Genomic DNA, 20,069 nt, shown 5'->3' with positions numbered 1-20,069 from the left:
CCCAAGACCCGAGGACCAGAGCCCAGGCGGTCCGGAAACGGTCATCCGACAAGGAACCCCAAGGACACGGGGCTGGCGCTCTGCTTGTGGGGTGCCCACGCTGGGGAACACTGAGGTAGACGCTTGCTGTCACCTGCCTCAGCAGAGCCTCAGAAACAAACCAGGCCCCAGTATGGCCGCAGTGGCCACCGCCCACCCAGCGCCTCTACCTGGCACGTGCTCCCAGTCGGTCCCCACCGGCATCTCCTCGGTGATCCCAACTCGGACGTGCACGTTCCACCTGCTGTCCAGGGCCCACAGCATCTGGTCGCTGGGGCTGGAGTGGACGCTGACCAGGGCGACCCCGGCGGGCTGGAAGCAGGAAGGGCCTTTCCTCAGGGAAGGAGGTGGGTGCACATGATTGGGGAGGGCAGTTCCCGCACAGCCCAGGGCAGCCCGGCACGGCAGGAGCGGCGGGCAAAGGGGTGGGGGGACCAGGCCTGTCCCCAGAGCACAGCCTCACAGGGATAGAAACGCCCCGAAGACCCAGACTGAGGGACCTCCCACCAAGCAGGGAGCCCCAACTCTTCAGTGCTGCATGTCCTGGGGAACAAAGATAGGCCAGGTGACAGGAGAAGGAAAGGACATGGGGAGACCTGCGGGATGCCGGGCCAGGAGGGGCGGGCTGCGTTAACGGGCAGCGACAGACGGCAGGTGCCACAGGGGAAGGGGAGGTGGCCGGGGGCCTGGCCTGAGGGTCCTCACAAGCCCCTGTTCACAGCTTCATGCTCGGAGAGAAGGCAAACGTGGCCCAGTGTTGGCAGTGGGTGACTCTGGGTGGACCTGAGGCTATGGGAGTTACTGAAATCTGCAAGTTTTCCGTTGGTCTGAAGTTTTTCAAAATGAAAAGTTAAATTTTATAAGTTATGAAGGTAAAAGACACCAAAAAACGCAGTTGCCATTGAGAGTGTTGGGACAGAGGGTCCGCGGGGAGAAGGTGTGTGGACCGGCCCGGGAGCTCGATCAAGGGTGGCTGGGCAGCCTGGGGAGGGGTCGAGGTGGGTGTCTGTGGACATGGGTCTCCCCACTCACGCCCCCGAGCCCCCCTCTTCTGCTCTGCTTGGCATACAGACAGGGCCAGGCCGAGAGCCAGGCCGACTGTGCACAGCTGCCACGAGCTTCGCAGGAAACAGGAACCAGCAGGCAAGGCGGCCAGTGAGCCCGCTCGGCCTCGCGTGCGGGGAGGGGTGCCCTAGGCCCAGCATCCCCCCCCCCCCACCGCTCCAGAGAGGATGAGGGGCTGCGGGGAGCGGATGGACGGCCCTGCGATCGATCGGCACACCACGCTGGGCACAGACGCGGCTGACACGCCCTGTGTGCCTGTGGGAGATGCGATCAGAACTCATGGGCGCTCTCAGCTGAGGAGCATCCTAAATGCTTTCCAGGCAAGAACACAGGTTCTGAAAGCGCTCTCTGCTTTCCCATGGCTGGTGCGGCTGTGACTTCCGCTCTACGGAGACGGAGACGGGGGTCTGTGCCCCTCCCCTGGAATCCGCCCTCTCACTTTGACCAAAACAACATGGCGGAAGCATCCCGCTGGCAGGGCCGAGCCTGGTCTCGAGGAGCAGGCAGCGTCAGCTTCTCCTCTCAGAAGTCAGCCGGCATGGAGAAGTCTGCGGTGCGGAGGCCCCGCGGAGGGGAGAGAGGTGTGCGGGGCCCAAAGGCCCGGCCGTGGTGAAGCAGGGAGGAGCCGTCCATGCTGGACTCCGCCCGCATCCCAGCCCCAGAGTCCTGAGAGGTACGAGTAGTAAAGCGCTGCTCGAAGCCACGAAGTTTCCGGGCAGTGGTGCAGTGGGAAGACAGAGAAGACACTGTGATGCGGAGGCAGGGAAGAGCCGGCGGGCGGGGAGAAGCCCTCGGAGGAGGAGGAGGGCCGGGAGGAGAACCGCCACTGGGCGGCCAGGGCGGGTCGGCGCCCCTTCTCTCTCCTCTCCCTCCTTGGGCGCCCGTCATCTCCTGGACAGCTCTGAACCTGGACCCCCTCGGTCCCCCGGCCCCACTGCCCGGTTTGGGCACGGTCCAACCCACCAGGGGACCCAGACACTGTGGGACCCCTCCTGCCTGCCCGCCTGCCTCGCTGCCACGTCTCCCGACTGCCCAGAGTACAGCGGGAACTCCTCGGCATGACGCCCCTGCCTCCTCGGGGCCTCGGCCGGCCTGCCCTCCCCCCACACGCCCTCGTGCACAGGGCAGGCTGCAACCCACCCTGCACAACCCCACACAGCTCCTGGCCGGGGGAGCTACACCTGCCCGGGCTGAGGGGGGCATGGACACGAGGCTCCCTGCTTCCCTCTGAGGGAAGCCCAGCCCTTCACTTATTCTCATCCAATAAAAAGATAGCTTTTTACTGAAGGGTCACACACCTTTAAAAAACAACACAAACCCTAAGTGTACAGCTCGGCGGGCTTTCAGGGCATGAGGGCAGCCGCTGCCCCCCACCCCCAAACTCGATGATGTCAGGACGGGACTTGAACCTCACTCCCAGGGGAGGCAGCAGGAGGGGCAAGGACATAAGCCAGTTCTCAAAGGACAGGAGAGCAGAAGCAGCTGGAATACAAGCAGGGACGTTGCTGACTGCACATTACGAGGATGAGCAAGGCACCCGTATGGACACATCCTACGAGGGGTGTCATCCTGCAGCATTTCCCAGGCTGGGTTCCGCGGGACACCATGCCACCCCCGCAGCTCTCGGGTCGGCTGCTTCCTGGACACACACCTCCCCGTGAAGCCACGCGGTCATTTGCTCAGCAAACGCCGAGCACCTCAGATGCTGGGTGCCGGGGAAACCTCCCCGCAGACAAACCACGCGCCTCTGTCCTCACAGAGCCTCCATTTCACCGGGGGTGGGCCAGGCAAACACACCAGGGCTGCGTCACATGACGGGGAGAGAGGGGCCAGGGGAACACCACGGCAATGGGGTGGGGGTGGGGGTCCTTGACCCTGCCGCCCCAGCAGGGGCACGCCAGCCTGGAGGCCGGTGAGTGAGGAGGCGGAGGCGAGAAGGCAGCAGACGTGCTAAGGGAGGTGTGGAGAGAGAAGTGATGTGAGCGGACACCGCTGCTGCGAGGACCGCCCTCAGGGAAGCTGGAAGGAGCGGAGTCCCGTGCTGGAAGCCGGTGGAATAATCCAGGTGAGAGACAGCTCGGCTGGGGGCGCTGGGCAGGACCCAGGAGACGCTGTCCCCACTCTGATTCTCAGCACGGGCTGCTCACGCCAACCACCCGGAGGGCCCAGGCCTCGGCATTTGAGATGCCCCACTGGTCACTCTGGCGTCCAGTGGTGGTGGGCAGGTGGGGGCGGGGCTCTTTGAAAACACTTTAACTAACAGGATAATAAAGAAGCGGCGGGAAGGGCTGGGCAGTGGTAGCAGGTGTTACTCAGAGGTCAGGAGGAACACAAAATGAGCCCATTAGCAGCCCCTGGAAGTCTGCAGAGGGGCGGTGGAGGGCACAGCCAGGGCCGTTGAACCAGACTGCTAAGGGTTAAGAGGAGAAGAGGCCACAGGGCAGAACAAGGCTGCTGGGGCGCTACCTGAACAAGTCAGCTCGTGGGAGAGGGAGGGACGCAGGGAGGCGGGCTGTTAAGGTTCCAGGAGGGGAGGAGGGGCCGGTGAAGTCCTGGAGTCGCTGGGGGGTGGGAGGCAGGGAGAGGAGCAGAGGACTTCTTCCTCAGAGAAGGTCTTGTCCCGGGAGGGGAGAGGCGGCACAGAAGAGTTGTCAGGCGCCCCCGCCAGCCCCACACGCTGCCACCATCCTCTGGGACACTGGGTCCCAGCCCTGGCGATGTTCTGTGTCTTTTCCAGGTGTCTCAGTCACCTGTGTGTCCTGAAGGACAGTCACACAACAGGTCCCAAGGAGTGTTTGTCTGATAAAGTGGAGAGGAAGGAGGTTCTGGAAACTCACTGACTGGTGCTTCCCCGCCAGCCAGCCAGCCCGCCACTCAGCCATCATCCATCTACCTGTCACTGCCCACCCCGCCCACCCATCACCGCACCCGCCCATCCGCGCCTCCACCGCCCTCCCACCAGCCCCAACCACCCAGCAGGCGTTAGGCTGAGCGCCTGCCCCGTGCCGGGCACGGTGCTGGGTGCTGGGGATCAGTCTTCTTGACTCCTGGATTTTCAGGTCTGGTGAGAGACACGTCGTTAATCAGACAGTCACACGAGGACATGTAAGGCTGCCACAGGGAAGGGGAGCTACAGCGGTGAAGAACGTGGTGCTCTAAGCACGTACCTGGGGTCAGACAGGCGGTCAGGCAGAGCTGCCCTAGGAGCTGTCGGCGAGGTAAGACTGAAGGATGATCAGGAAAGAACCAGGAGAGAAGGGCAGGGAGGCGTGTGCCGGGGTGCAAGAGCGTATGCACAGGAGGGAGCGCGGCCTGAAGGGCCGAGGCTGGAGCGGGCAGGGCAGGGCCGGGCGTCACCTGCAAGGTCTGTCTCCTCAGCAGATCCCAGCAAGGGCTCTGAGATCAGAGGTGCTCAGACAGAGAGAGGCTTGGAAATGTATCCGAGGTCTGATGGCAAGAAACAAGACGCAATGAACAAGAGGACCCCCCAGCCGAGTCGAGGACTCAGTGCAGGTCAGACAGGCACACCACCCTGGCCTCCGGGAGAAGAGGCAGTATGGAAAAGACAGGGAGAGTCCATAAGTGTCACCCACCCTCTGCCACCCCGAGAGCTCCTGAACTCGGCCCAAGAAATGCTGCTTCACGAAAGTCGACTGGAACACATTCCAATGACCTTACTCCCAGAGGTCAAGCAGGGCCAAAATGCCAAGAGGGGGCTGAACAGGAAGTAGCTGTGAAGACTGCTCCTGCCCACGAACTGGCCATTTTCAAACTGGGAAACTCGCTCTTGCTGAACCCCAGACCCCTCCCTAGGGAAGGTGGGTAAGGCCAGAGTGGTTCTCAAACCTTGGAGTCCCTGGGACTCGTGGGGGACCTTGTTAAACTGGCACATTCCTGGGCTTGGGGCCAGACCTTCCACATCAGACTTCGGGGCTGGAGCCCAGAAGTGACTAAACAAGCCCTCCTTCTGTGCGCTACCTTCTGTAAGACAGTGCTCTACACTGTGAAGTAGACAAGGCAATACTACCCAAAGCGATCTACAGATTTCAATGAAATCCCTACCAAAATCCCAGCTGGTATTCTTACAGAAATGGAAGAGCTGATCCTAAAATTCGTATGGAATTACAAGGGACCCCGAACAGCCAAAACAATCCTGAAATAAAAAACACAGTTGGAAGACTCACACTGCCTGATTTCAGAACTGTTATAAAGCTACAGTAATCAAACAGTGTGATGCTGACATAAGGATAGACATATAAATCAGTGGAATAGAATTGAGAGTTCAGAAATAAATCTATACAGCCAAGTAATTTTTGACAAGGTTGCCAAGATCATTCAATGAGAAAAGAGTAGTCTTCAACAAATGGTGCTAGGAAAACTGGACAGCACACACATAAGGGAATGAGGCTGGACCCTTAACTCACATGGTATATAAAATTAACCTGAAATGGATCAAAAATAAATATAAGGGCTTCCCTGGTGGCACAGTGGTTAAGAATCTGCCTGCCAACGCAGGGGACACGGGTTCAAGCCGTGGTCCGGGAAGATCGACATGCCGCAGAGCAACTAAGCCTGTGTGCCACGACTACCGAGCCTGCACTCTAGAGACCACAAGGCACAACTACTGAGCCCACATGCCACAACTACTGAAGCCCAAGTGCCTAGAGCCCATGCTCTGCAACAAGAGAAGCCACCACAATGAGAAGTCCGCGCACCGCAACGAAGAATAGCTCCCGCTCGCCACAACTAGAGAAAGCTCACGCGCAGCAACGAAAAACAAAAACACAGCCAATAAATAAATAAATAAATAATAAATAAATGTAAGAGCTAAATCTGGCAATGGTTTCTTAGATATGGCACCAATAACAAAAAAGATAAATTGGACCTCATCAAAATTAAAAACTTTTGTACATCAAAGGACACCATAAAGAAAGTGAAAAAACCCATAGAATAGGAGAAAATATCTCCAAATCATATATCTGATAAAGGTCTAGTATCCAGAATTAAAAACTCTTTAAAAATCCAACAAAAACAACAACAAAAATAAAATAAAATCCAATAACAAAAAGACAACTGAACTTTAAAAAGGTCAAAGGACTTGAATGGACATTTCTCTGAAGACGTACACATGGCCAACAAACATATGGAAAGATGTTCAATGTCATTAGTCATTAGGGAAATATAAATGAAAACCACAGTGAGGCATCATTTCACACCCACTAGGATGGCTAAAAAAAGAAAATGGGAAACAAGTATTGGTAAGGATATGGAGAAACAGGAATTCTCACATATGCTGCTGGGGACGTCAAAGGGTGCAGCTGTTGTGGAAAACAGTTCGGCAGTTCCTCCAAGGTTAAACATAGAATTACCATACGACCCAGAAATTCCACTCCTAGATATATACCTAAGGAATTGGAACAGATGTCCAAACAGAAGCTACACGAATGTTCATGACAACACTCTTAACAATAGCCAAAAAGTGGAAACAATCCACATGTCTACCAACTGATGAGTGGGTAAACAAAATGTGGTCTTATCCATACAATGGAATAGCATTCAGCAATAAAAAGGAATGAAGAGGGCTTCCTGGTGGCGCAGTGGTTGAGAGTCTGCCTGCCGATGCAGGGGACATGGGTTCGTGCCCCGGTCCGGGAAGGTCCCACATGCCGCGGAGCGGCTGGGCCCGTGAGCCATGGCCGCTGAGCCTGCGCGTCCGGAGCCTGTGCTCCGCAATGGGAGAGGCCACAGCACTGAGAGGCCCGCGTACCGCAAAAAAGAAAAAAAAAAGGAATGAAGTACTGATACTGATACAACATGGATGAACCTCAAAAACATGATGCTCAGGGCTTCCCTGGTGGTCTAGTGGTTAAGAATGTCTTGCAATACAGGGGACGCCGGTTCAATCACCGGTTGGGGAACTAAGATCCCACATGCCGTGAGGCAACTAAGCCCACGCCTCTCAACTAGAGAGCCAACGAAAGATCCCACGTGCTGCAACTAAGACCCGACGCAGCCAATAAATAAATAAATAGTTTTTAAAAAAATGATGCTCAGTGAACGAAGCCAATCACAAAAGACCACATATTGTATGACTCCACTTATATGAAACATCCAGGAGAGAAAAATCCATACAGAGAGAAGGCAGATTAGTGGTTGCCAGGGGTTGCGGGGCGGGAGGAACGGAGAGGGACGCTACTGGGTGCAGGGCTTCCTTCTGGGATGATGAAACTGCTCTGCAATCACACAGTGATAAAAGGTACACAACGCTGTGAATGCACTGAGCGCCACTGATGGTAAATTTTATGTGTGCGTATTTTACCACAATTTTTTTTTCTTTTAAATAAATTTATTTACTTATTTATTTTTGGCTGCGTTGGGTCTTCGTTGCTGTGCTGGACTTTCTCTAGTTGCCGCAAGCGGGGACTACTCTTTGTTGTGGTGTGCGGGCTTCTCACTGCGGTGGCTTCTCTTATTGCGGAGCACGGGCTCTAGGCGCGTGGGCTCAGTAGTTGTGGCATGTGGGCTCAGTAGTTGTGGCATGCGGGCTCAGTAGTTGTGGCTCGCAGGCTCTAGAGCGCAGGCTCAGTAGTTGTGGTACACGGGCTTAGTTGCTCCACGGCATGTGGGATCTTCCCGGACCAGGGCTTGAACCCGTGTCCCCTGCGTTGGCAGGTGGATTCTTAACCACTGCGCCACCAGGGAAGCCCCTACCACAATTTTTTAAAAAACAAAAAGTAGACAGGCTTGGTTGTGACAATGTACTATTGTTTTGCAAGATGTCATCACTGGGGGAGACTGGGTAAAAGGTACACAGGGTTTCTATTATTTCCTACAAATGCAAGTGAATCTGCAGTTTTCACAATAAAAATCTCAATGAGAAAAAGAAGCAGGCAGGCTAGAATTTTGGTTTATTCATATTCAAAACTTCATAAAAATGAAAAAAAGAAAGAAGGATGCAATTTGTAAAATGGAATAAATAAGGAATTTAAGATTTAACATCATTTGGAAATGCTAAAAAAAATTATGTATAATCTTGGTGTGCTTCCAAAGTCTGTAGACAGTGTGTGTGTGTGTACACGTGTGCAAGTGTGTGAGTGTGTGTGGGTGTGTGCCTATTCCTGCTTATTTTTAAGTGTCCTTTAAAGATAAGCTGCAGTGCGGGTGATGGGGAGGGAGCCACACCCCCTTTCTGGAAGCACCCAGATCACAGCCACCAACCTGCTTTGATATTTACAAATCAAAGGGGCTGTTCGTGACTGTAAACACCCCATGTTCTCAAAAGATAAGCACTCAGTTACTCATTACTATGAACAAGTAACACCAGTGTTACAGGATATACCATTACTCTCTCCCATTAACTGAGAGACTCTCCACAATTTATAAACTGAGATCTTGACTAGACATGATGTTGAAGTTAAGGGGTGAAGTTTTCACGTGATGGACTGTTCCCAAACTGGGACTCCAAAGGTTCTGCTGCTGTGCGCACCGGCCTGGGGGCCCAGAGTGACCGTTCTCAGGTTAAGGGATTCATCTTAGCTGCCAGATGCAGCAAAAATACAGCTGAGTTTAGATAACGTGAGCTGGAAATGTGGCAGGTTCCGTGTTTCCTGGAATCAAGACAAGCTTGTTTTCGAGTTACATACAGTACTTGTTAACTCTGACTCCAAGCTTCTCGTCTCGTATATTCCCCCAAGAATTCGGACTACAGTCACTAAGTTAGTTGTGGTAAGACCACACACTCTGAAGACCACACATACAGATGGCCAAAAAGCACATGAAAAGATGCTCAAAATCACTAATTATTAGAGAAATGCAAATCAAAACGACAATGAGGTATCACCTCACACCGGTCAGAATGGCCATCATCAAAAAGTCTACAAACAATAAATGCTGGAGAGGGTGTGGAGAAAAGGGAAGCCTCTTGCACTGTTGGTGGGAATGTAAATTGGTGCAGCCACTATGGAGAACAGTATGGAGTTTCCTCAGAAAACTAAAAGCAGAACTACCATATGACCCAGCAATCCCACTCCTAGGCATATCTGGAGAAAACCATAATTTGAAAGGATGCATGCACCCCGGTGTTCACTGCAGCACTATTTATAATAGCCAGGACATGGGAAGCAACCTAAATGTCCATTGACAGAGGAATGGATAAAGAAGATGTGGTGCATATATACAATGGAATGTTACTCGGCCATAAAAAAGAACAAAATAATGTCATTTGCAGCAACATGGATGGACCTAGAGATTGTCATACTGAGTGAAGTATGTCAGACACAAAAAGACAAATATCATATGATATCGCTTATATGTGGAATCTAAAAAAAGGATGCACATGAACTTAATTACAAAACAGAAATAGAGTCACAGATGTAGAAAACAAACCTGTGGTTACCAGGGGATGGGGGGGAGAGATAAATTGGGAGATTGGGATTGACATATACACACTACTATATATAAAATAGATAACTAATAAGAACCTACTGTATAGCCCAGGGAACTCTACTCAGTGCTCTCTAATGGCCTGTATGGGAACAGAATCTAAAAAAGAGTGGATATATGTATATGTATAACTGATTCACTTTGCTGTACAGCAGAAACTAACACAGCATTTGTAAATCAACTATACTCCAATAAAAAAAAAAAAAAGACCACACACTCATAGGATAAATGACTCTGGTAATCACAGACAATGGAGAGATACAGCTGATGGCTCTGGTCACCGGTCACCTGCCCTCCGCTGGTGGCAGCTGAGGCAGGCAGAAGTGTGCAACCCAGAAGTTGTCCAGCCCTCCCTCAGCTATTTTCACTAACATTGGTTTTCTACCCAATTTCGTGAGACTGCAAGCTTGGCCCCTGTGGTGTGTGGCCTCAGTTGCTTCAGGGGCCTCCGAACTGGTCTCCATCCTACCTGGGGCTGCAGGATAGTCTGCACTGGGCATCTAACTGTCTTGCACTGTTGGCCACGGTTCCTGCTACCTGCAGGGTAACCCCCACCCCCCCACAGCCCTGCACCCTCTCCCAGCAGCACCCCCTTTCTGGCCTCACGGTTGGCCAGGCCCAACAGCGCTGGGCTTTGGCTCTAAGCAAACAGGACTTTGCACCCCACCTCTGGATTCCCCTTTGCAAGACTGCTGCGAAAACCCTCCCTGCTCACAAACTGCCTGCTTCGCTGGCCCCCTGAAGGACCCCCTGCCCCATCTCCCAGCCCAAAGGGGCCCCATCCAGGCTCATCCCACCAGGCCTTCCCCAGTGTGCCCCCCATACCCCACTCCCCTAGGGGCTGGGCAGACTCGGAATCCGTCACGCTTTTCCATTTTCACAGCCCGCAGAGCTCCAAGCGTGCCTGGTCTCACAGAGCCTCTGCTCAAGAAACCCTCATGCAACTGGCATATCGGGGGGCAGCAAGGCTCAGGAACCCCACGTGAGGAGAGGGAAGGCAGCACAAGCAACTCCAGCTCAAAAGAAAACACAGCCTCTTACTAAAAAGCTCTGGCTTTTCTGAATCAAGGTCTCACCAAAACCGATTTGGGGCTGGAAAGGATGCAGGAGACCGGCTAAGCCCAACCCCTTCATATCCTGGGTGAGAAAACTGACAAAACTAAGGCTGAGAAGTGAGGGTCCTGCCCATGGCTCTGGGGCTCAGACCAGAGTTCTCCAGACTTGTAGCAGACTGAGCCTTTGTCCCAAGAAACACACACACACACACACACACACACACACAGACACACACACACACACACACACACACACACACACACACACACACACACACACACACACACCCTCCCTCCCTCAGCCAGAATGTGAATAAACCCAGGAGAAAAGAAAAACAATGGAAGATTTTGCAACCGAAGGTACTGTTTATCTAGACAGATCCTTCTGGTATGGACTTTATGTGACCTTGGATAAAATGCAGCAGGAATGTTTCAGGAACACCAAGGCGGATGAATCGGAGAGCCTGCAGAGCAGCACAGACCACACCACAAAAGACGCCTTCTGGAGAGAAACCCTAACCCCTCACGGTGGCCAGTCCCACTTCCTTCCCCTCCAAGTTGTGCCCTCCCTCTGCCCTAATGAACCTTGAATCCACCTAACATTTGTGACACACGGTGAACTTTGCCTTTCCTTGAGGATTTGGGGTCTGGACCGAGCACCCCGAGGCCGCTGTAGGGAAGCCCTCAGGCTGTCCCTGGGCACGTGGCCCCAGAGTTGTTGCACTTTCTGAGGTCTGTCGGGTCATTTTAGTTCTTCCGCGTTTTCTCCTGTAGGGGATCCTTGTGCTGCCTCTGGTCTATTCCTTCTCATTTCACAAAAGCTTCAAACCTGGATACCAGTGTTAACAGCCTGTATTTAAAGTACCAGCAGGCTCTCAGACACTCTGGCCTTCAACTCAGCACGTGACCCGGGGCACACCCCCTCCTCCTCGGGCTCTGTGTCCTCAGCTGGAGGATGAGCAGGTGACCTGCGAGGCTCCCCTACCAGGTTTTCACGCTCTGAGTCTGGGACATGGCAGTTCTGGCTGCCCTGGGCCTGCTGTGCCGCCCAGTGGTCTCCCCCGAGACCTGCGAGCCCCGCTCTGCGAGCTGCCTTGGACCCCTGTGGCAGGCACCCAGGGCAGGTGCACGGGGGCAGCTCTGCCAGTACTGGTGGAACACGTTTGGCTGAAGTATAGGATTTTATCTGGAGAATGAGTTGCACTGCTAAAACTGCTGACCCAGCTGAGCGAGGCCACCAGATGCCAGGCTCTGGATGGGAGCAAAGTTCCTCTGCTTCTTTCTTCCTCTAGCTGGCCGACTGCAAAGCCAGAGGACCTCCCCCCTGGGGATTCCTGCGCCGGCTCCTGCAGTCTCCTTGGCCCCCGCATCTGGTCTGAATCCAGCAAGACACAGCATCTGCTAATTGCAGGGGGATGTGCTAAAGAAAAACACTCAGAAACAGGTTTTCTGGGCAGCTGTTACGTTCCATTCTTCCTGAGCAGGGGCTGGTGAGGTCGGCCGTGATCACTCTTTCTGTTCACCACTGGGGAGTGGACCCCAGCCCGGATGACTGTGCCCGTGGTCAGCAGCAGGGCTCCAGCGTTGCTGTGATACGAGGTCTGCAGAAACTCTATCCCAGGGTGCAGGTGCCTCCAAGAGCTTCTCACATTCAGCTGCTCAACTGAATGCCTGGTGCTGGGGCCCTGTTCACCGGCTGCTGCCCAGGCAGCCTGGGGCTGGCCGTCCAGAGCAGCAAAGCCCAGAAGGGAAAGGTCCCTGGAGGTGACCCTATGGTTTGCTCCCCTGGGACCGCATGCAGACCCTTCCTGGTACTAGCACACACCTGTCAGCTGGGACAGATCCCTGGGTGTTTGTTTTAATCTCTGGGTCATCGGGTGTTAGAGACGTGAGCGGACTGCTGCAGGGCTGGGGAGGGCCATCCGTACCCTGGCGGCCCTGGACTGGGGGTCACAGCCTTCCGGAATGAGAAGAAAGGTTTAGGGACAAATACCCCAGGGAAGGCTAATGTTTCTTAGGAACAGGGCTTGAAGGGATGAAAGCTCAAAACAACAGGTGTTCAAATGGAGCCATGGGAAAAATGGCGACGTGGGGAAAAAAGTAAAGAAGTGGCAGAAACCAATTGCCCTCAGAGTGGGGCCGCTCCGTCCAACAGCGTTAGACTCCATTTCTGGAGGTCTTCTCCCTCACCTGCAGGCAGCACCACTGTGTTCGTCAGCGACTCAGTGTGTAACAGAGAGCTCCACCGATACCTCGACACCACTCAGAGATGCTCAGAGGATTAAAGGAAAATGGACAGGAGGGAGGGGGCATCCTCTGAGGAGCCCTACCACCACGAGTGCGGAGTTGGAAGGGAGGACCTACACCATGGCTCTCAGCACTGGGTGTGTGTCCGAATCACCTGCAGAGCTTTGAAAAGTCCACAGCCTCCTGGGCAATCATAACAGAAGGAACACACGCATCTATCCTTGCAGTCCCTTCTGAAAGAAACAACACTACAGCGAGAGTGGAAGAGGTTTTTTTGTTGTTGTTTAAGTTCAGATCTCACAAGGATAATGACAAGAGGAGAAAACTGCCACACAATTTTGGAGGCTGGAAAGTGGAGAATGAGCAGGAAAGGAAGGACTCAGCAGCTGAGAGCAGGGACCACCCCCCCAGCAAACCACACAGCCCGATCGCCGCGCAGAGACCGCAGCCAGCACGTCTCATGCACGCTCAGGGGCCCCAGCCAGGCTTGTGGGCCCCCCGCTTACACCAAGGTCACCGACGTCTACAGAAAGCCCCTGCGTGGAGAAGACAGCGGAGAGACAGAAAGCAGGCAACTCAAGGGACACGGAGACCACGCATGGGAAGAAACTTCAAAAACGTCCTTGAGGGCAAGAGAAGACTCGACCACTGTGAAACAGCAAAAGGAGTGTCCAGAAATTTAAAATATAATCACAGAGGAATTCCCTGGCGGTCCAGTGATTAGGACTCCATGCTCTCACTCCCGAGGGCCTGGGTTCAACCCTGGTCAGGGAACTAAGATCCCACAAGCCTCACAGTGTGGTCCAAAAAAAAAAAAAGTGTATGTTTGTGTGTGTGTGTGTATGTATGTGTGTGTGTGTATATTTTTATAGAAATAACCCAATAGAGGGGTTGCAGGATAAAGAAGAAAGATAAAAACATAAAGAAAATAGAGAAAAGGTAAGAAAAGTAGAGGCCACTTTAGGAAGTCCACAGTACGAAAGCAGGACGCCCAGAAAGAGGACACAGAAATGGGAGGGGCAGAGGCCAGAAGGTGACTGCCAGCATGGGAACAGGACACATCCCAGAACAAACACCGTGAGCTCCAGGCTGAAAGGGCTCCTGGCACGAAGGATAAAACAGGCTCCCCCAGGCACATATCACTCTCTGCTCTCAGAACGCTGGGAACAAACAGATCTTACAAACTTCCAGAGAGAAAAAGCAGGTCAAATATCAAGGATCAGGTATCAGAATGGCTTCAAACTTCTCAACAGCAATACTGGACACCAGGAGATGACGGAAGAAGACCTTAAAATTCTAAAGGAAGTCTATTTCCAACCTAGACTGCTATACTCATACAAGGTCACGGATAAACGTGGGCAAAGACTTTCAGACACACAACGCGTCCAAAAGTTACCTCTACAGATCCTTCTCAGGAACCGACCGGAGGATAAACTCCACCAAAAAAAAGAGACAGAAAGAGGAAGACACAGGATCCAGGAGAGAAGGGATCCAAAGCACGAGCAAGGCAAAGGGGGCCCAGGAGGACAGAGTGATCAGGCCAGAGGGCCGGCCAGAGCATCCAGGACAGATGACTCCAAGAATGGGATGGAGCCCACAAGAATGGGATGGAGCCCACACGCCCAAGTGTACGGAAGGGAAACGGACACAGCTGGCAGGGAGAGCCTGGGGTTGAATGTGTAAAACACAGAAAACCAGATGGGAAAAAAAGACTACGATCGAGCCCAGGGAAAACAGAGAGTCGTGTGGACAAGCAAACGGAGTGCAGTTTACTGCCCGGCTCAGCTCTGAAGGGTGTGCGCCCCATCACAGCACCGCAGCTCCCGAGGATGGAAGCAGGGAGACGGGCGCACGGCTGGGGGGACAGGCACCCTTCCCTTCCAGCAGGAGTCAACCGAAAACCTCTAGAGCTAGAAGGATAGAGACGCAGCTCCCTATGAAGTTACTCAGGGAGATGACGCCAAAAGAAAGGAGTTCTCTAGACGGGGGATGATGGGCGGGTAGACGCGTTTCCTGTAGCACACCTGTAGAACCAGCTGGCGTGTAACCTGTATAGTTACGTGTGTGACTCTGATTAAAATAAGAACCAACCAGCCAAGATGCCTGAGCCCCATCCCGCTGAGCTGATCTCCAGGGGAGGGACCCAGGCCTGGACATTCTCAGCAAGTACCTCAGCCGGTCCCCAGGTGGATGTGATTCTTCACTTTACTGGTCAGGAGATGAAGGGCCAGTGAGTTTGGACAATGTGCCCAAGGTCATTTGGTCTCATATGGAAAAAATAACTTTTAGTTCAGGTTCTTTTTTTTTTTTTTTTTTTTTTTGCGGTACGCGGGCCTCTCGTTGTTGCGGCCTCTCCTGTTGCGGAGCACAGGCTCTGGACACGCAGGCTCAGCAGCCATGGCTCACGGGCCCAGCCGCTCCGCGGCATGTGGGATCCTCCCGGACCGGGGCACGAACCTGTGTCCCCTGCATCGGCAGGCGGACTCTCAACCACTGCGCCACCAGGGAAGCCCAGTTCAGGTTCTTTTGACTTCAAATAGCAGACTCTGACACTGAAGGTCCTGGCTGGCAGAGCCCCAGGGGCCGCTGTGTCCCCGAGCACTGTCCCCTGCTGCTGAGGGGAAATGCCGCCACACCCTCCCGCCACGTCAGCGAGACCTGATGCATCAGCAACAGAGCTGGCAGGCACAATGGGGGCAGCCAGTCTCGTCACCGAGAGAAGGCCTGGACCCCAACACACACTGGCTTTCTGTGCCCCAAACATTCGGCATCAGGGTCCCCACTCACCTGCCACCCCAGCCCTGCGTCTCACAGACGTGCACTCTGGATTCAGGGAGCCAGGCCGAAGAGTTTCACGGCTCACTGCAGGCCTTCCTCGCCTAGAGCCTGTCGCGCCCCAGCCGTCGGGGACACCCACTGCCCCTGGGGTCAACGGCAAACTCTCCAGGCCAAGGGCCAACTCCCCCAGAACCTGAGCCCGAGGACCTCTTGAGTCTCCTGTCACACGATGCCCTTCCTGCATCCTACCCTCCCAGAGGGTCTTGCTGGGTACGACTAGGATTTAGAGCCGAGAGGCACAAGAAACTGATGTCTCACCAGGCTGAGGATGGTCCCCAAGAATGGACCCCAACAATGAACTGTCCTGCCCAAAGCACCACGGAGCAGCACTTTTCCCTACTCAGAAACACTGGGCCAAATGAATTACTTGCTGGTCACTGGAAGTGACCACTGGGTCTGCCAGGCCCAGTTCAAGGACTACATCGTCCACAGGAGCCAGAGCTGGCAACCCTTGGTGACCTGGGTCTCCTTCCTGGCTGCTACCCTGACCTACTGCCCCCTCTGCCTTTGGTCACCGAGCTTTCATCTCCCTCCAGGGGCGGGCTCCCTCACCCCCGCTCCCCTGCAGCGCCCAGCACAGCCCCGCGCACTCTCGCATTCCTTTACAATTTTTTACTGTCTGATACATTTTAAACAGCTCTGCAGGGGTGTGACTCACATATAATAAAACGCACACATTTAAGGCGTATGATTTGTGGGAATTCCCTGGCGGTCCAGTGGTTAGGACTCCGCATTTTCACTGCTGGGACCTGGGTTCAATCCCTGGTTGGGGAACTAAGATCCTATAAACCGCGTGGCACAGCCAAAAAGGAAAAAGGGGTACAATTTGATCCCTGTTGCCATATGCCTACACTGCTGATACCACCCCGCACCCCTCCTTCATAACCCCTTCCAATCCTGCTGCCCTCACAGGTCCCCAAGCAACCACTGCTCTCTGGAACTACAGATGAGTCAGCATTCTCTAAATGTCATGTAAATTAATCATTATAATATGTATTATTTTTCCACCTGACTTCTTCACTCAACATAATAATCTCGTCAAGTTCGGGTTATTTTCAGCCATATTTCCTCAAGTATTTTTCCTGTCACCTCCCCCTCTCTCTTCTCCTTTGGAACTCTGACTATACTTCTATTAGGCCACATGAAGCTGTCCTGTGCTCACTCATGCCCTGCATTTTTTTTCCAGTCTCTTTTCTCTCTGTTTCAGTTTGGAAGCTTTTAATCACTGTCTTCGAGCTCACCAATCTTTTCTCCTGCGATGTCTGCACTGCCACTGACCTCACCCAGGGATTTGCATCTCAGGGATTTTACAATTTTTATCCCTGAAAGTTTGATTTGGGTCTTTTTTACGGCTCCCATTTTTCTACCTACCGTGTGCAATCTTTCCCCAGCTTCTAGAACATAAAGGATAAAGCCATAACAACTGTTATAATGCCCTGCCTATGCATTTTATTTATTTATTTTTTGGCTGCTCTGCGTGGCTTGCAGGATCTTAGCTCCCCAACCAGGGAGTGAATCCGGGCCCTCGGCAATGAAAGCACCAAGTCTTAACCCCTGGACCGCCAGGGAAGCCCCCATCCGTAATTATTATAATAACTGTCATTGTAATAATCTGCTAAGCAGACTCTTTACAAGGGCAGGTGCCACCCCTGCCTTACTCCCCTACGCAGGCTCGCTCTCTGCACTGCACACAGTCAAGCTTCCACCGTCATAAACAGCATCAAAACAAAAAGCTTTGGGAACATTTCTGATTATTTCCCAAGACTGATTCTTATTAGATTATTCAGTTATGAACTTACTCCATAAGTAATATAAGTTCATTGCAAGATATTCACAAAATAGAAGTGAATTAAAGGAAGAAAAGCAATCAGGCACAACAGCACCACACAGCTATAACCACTGCTATCATTTTGCTGTATATCTTTATAGATTTTTTTCAATGTACACATAATTTTAAAAAAATATTTATTTACTTATTTTTGGCTGTGTTGGGTCTTACTTGCGGCACATGGGATCTTCTGTTGTGGAGCGTAGGCTCTTTGTTGCAGCATGCAGGATCCAGAGCACGTGGGCTCTGTAGTTGCAGCACACGGGCTCTCTAGTTGTGGCCTGCAGGCTCCATAGTTGTGGCACACAGGCCCAGTTGCCCCACGGCATGTGGGATCTTAGTTCCCTGACCAGGGATCAAACCCACGTCCCCTGCACTGGAAGGCGGATTCTTAACCATTGGACCACCACGGAAGTCCCGCACATAATTTTACCTTTTTTTAAACAAAAACAGAATCATCAGACATACTTGGTAACTGACATTTTTATTCTCCATGGGAAGAAAACCTCCTCTGGGAAGCACAGTTCAGGGGACGTCGCTGCCCATGCTGCACGCATCCTGCAGAACTCAACTTGGGCCTCAGCATGAACCCCTGGCAGCATCCTCAGGAGCAGGGACCTCCTAGACACTAAGCATGTAACTAGCAACGCTGCTCTCTTTCTCTTATTAAAAAACCGGTACTGTCAGATGCAACTGTGTCTCATGTTTGGCACGTGGAGCTCTGAGCTCCCTGTCCCAGGATGCCGTGTCGTGTCTCCGTGTGGTATCGCTCACTGGGATGTGAGGAGGGATTTAACCCATGGTGCCCCAAATGCAGTGAGAGGAATCTGGTTTAATTACCCCCAAGGTCTTGTACTTTTATGTCAGGAGGGAACACGAGTCTTCAGAACACCCCAAAATTCTTAGAAGCAGGCAGCTGGTTGGACCTGCAGCGCTGGGCTTTGGGGTGTGGGTGCCCCGCTCCTTCTGCCATCCCCATCCCCTGTGTTTGTGACCTGTGCCAGCCGCGAAGGAAGTATGAGCAGCATCCAGGGTTGCCCAGAGCCGCCCTGGACGGGAGCAGAGAGTGAGAGCCACTCTCCCTGCGCCCCGTGCGCTCCCGGTGCCCCGAGACAAGTCAGTGGAAGGCCCAGCAGGGGTGGGGGACTGCTCTAACCCTAACGCCTCTCCAACGCAAGCCTTCCTGACGCTAGCTGTGAACTTCTCTAAAGATCTGGACGTGTAAAGCAGCATCAAGTTCTGTGCCCGCTGGCAGCATCTGCGAGCACGGCATTCTCATGGGATTACCTGTTACCATGTTTGCATATTTATTTTGGGGTTTTTCTGTTCATATAGCTAAAAATACCCAAAGCAGCTGAGTTTAAAGTAAGTTTTTAAGTGCTCGTTTGGCCACTTACCAGTCATATTAGTCTTAGTTTTCCTAGTTTCTCTCTTTTCCAGGAAAAGCTATAATCCAGGCAGAGTAAACGACCACAGAGACCAGATGGGCCAGTCCACACAGGAAGAGTCAGCTGGAGGCTCCCACAGGGGAGGCCAGGACACTGGGCGGGCTAGGGAAGAGCAGGGGCTGCTCTGGAGGCGGAGGGGGCAGAGGGAGGGCAGAGAGGGTCCTCTGAAGGAAGAGGTGGGGCCAGTGCGGGTGGGGCTAGCTGGGCGAGCCTCTCCCCGCGGGCATTCAGCGCCCCCAGTGCGGGTGGGGCTAGCTGGGCGAGCCTCTCCCCGCGGGCATTCAGCGCCCCCAGTGCGGGTGGGGCTAGCTGGGCGAGCCTCTCCCCGCGGGCATACAGCGCCCCAGTGCGGGTGGGGCTAGCTGGGCGAGCCTCTCCCCGCGGGCATACAGCGCCCCAGTGCGGGTGGGGCTAGCTGGGCGAGCCTCTCCCCGCGGGCATACAGCGCCCCAGTGCGGGTGGGGCTAGCTGGGCGAGCCTCTCCCCGCGGGCATTCAGCGCCCCCAGTGCGGGTGGGGCTAGCTGGGCGAGCCTCTCCCCGCGGGCATTCAGCGCCCCCAGTGCGGGTGGGGCTAGCTGGGCGAGCCTCTCCCCGCGGGCATACAGCGCCCCCAGTGCGGGTGGGGCTAGCTGGGCGAGCCTCTCCCCGCGGGCATTCAGCGCCCCAGTGCGGCGCAATCACAGCGCCAACTGTGCTCGCTTTACACACACCTCTACCATGGACAGAAAATTCTCCCACTGAAGCAGCGAACTCCAAAGAAAAGATGCTAAACACAACTATAAATATTTTCTCCAAATCCTTCCAAATGTTGGCAAGTCTGAAAACTGAGTCATTCGTTTTGAGTACTTTGTTAAAACTTCACCCCAAAACTCCTACAGGAGGGATGTTTTACCAGAGAAGAGAAAGGGACACAGAAATTGAGAAACCGCTGCTAATTTCAGAAGATCCCTGTGACTTCACTTCTCTGTGCCCTTTAGCGTCTGTTACCGCTTCAGCTGCACACATCCTACCTGTAGACCAGGATGTGCATGCCCAAGAAGAAATAAAACAAACTAGAAAGAGGTCGAGGACTTCCCTGGCGGCGCAGTGGTGAAGAATCCGCCTGC

General features: G+C 53.5%; 1 protein-coding gene across 5 annotated transcripts in view; it reads right to left on the bottom strand.

The window, feature by feature from the left end:
• TECPR2 (tectonin beta-propeller repeat containing 2) overlaps positions 1–20,069 on the bottom strand; it is a 96,525-nt gene that overhangs the window by 4,372 nt on the left and 72,084 nt on the right. For all 5 annotated transcript variants that reach the window (XR_007475709.1, XM_004262418.4, XM_033420550.2 and 2 more), the window contains one exon: positions 210–351. Coding sequence is in view for 4 of the 5 variants with exons in the window: in XM_004262418.4 (XP_004262466.1) it covers positions 210–351 (142 nt within the window). In the remaining variant the exon portion in view is untranslated. The remainder of the gene's footprint in view (positions 1–209; positions 352–20,069) is intronic.

Source organism: Orcinus orca, chromosome 2, assembly GCF_937001465.1.
Source record: "Orcinus orca chromosome 2, mOrcOrc1.1, whole genome shotgun sequence".
NCBI classification, from domain to species: domain Eukaryota; kingdom Metazoa; phylum Chordata; class Mammalia; order Artiodactyla; family Delphinidae; genus Orcinus; species Orcinus orca.
Note: the sequence above shows the minus strand (reverse complement) of the source record. Positions and strands in the feature narration are given on the sequence as shown.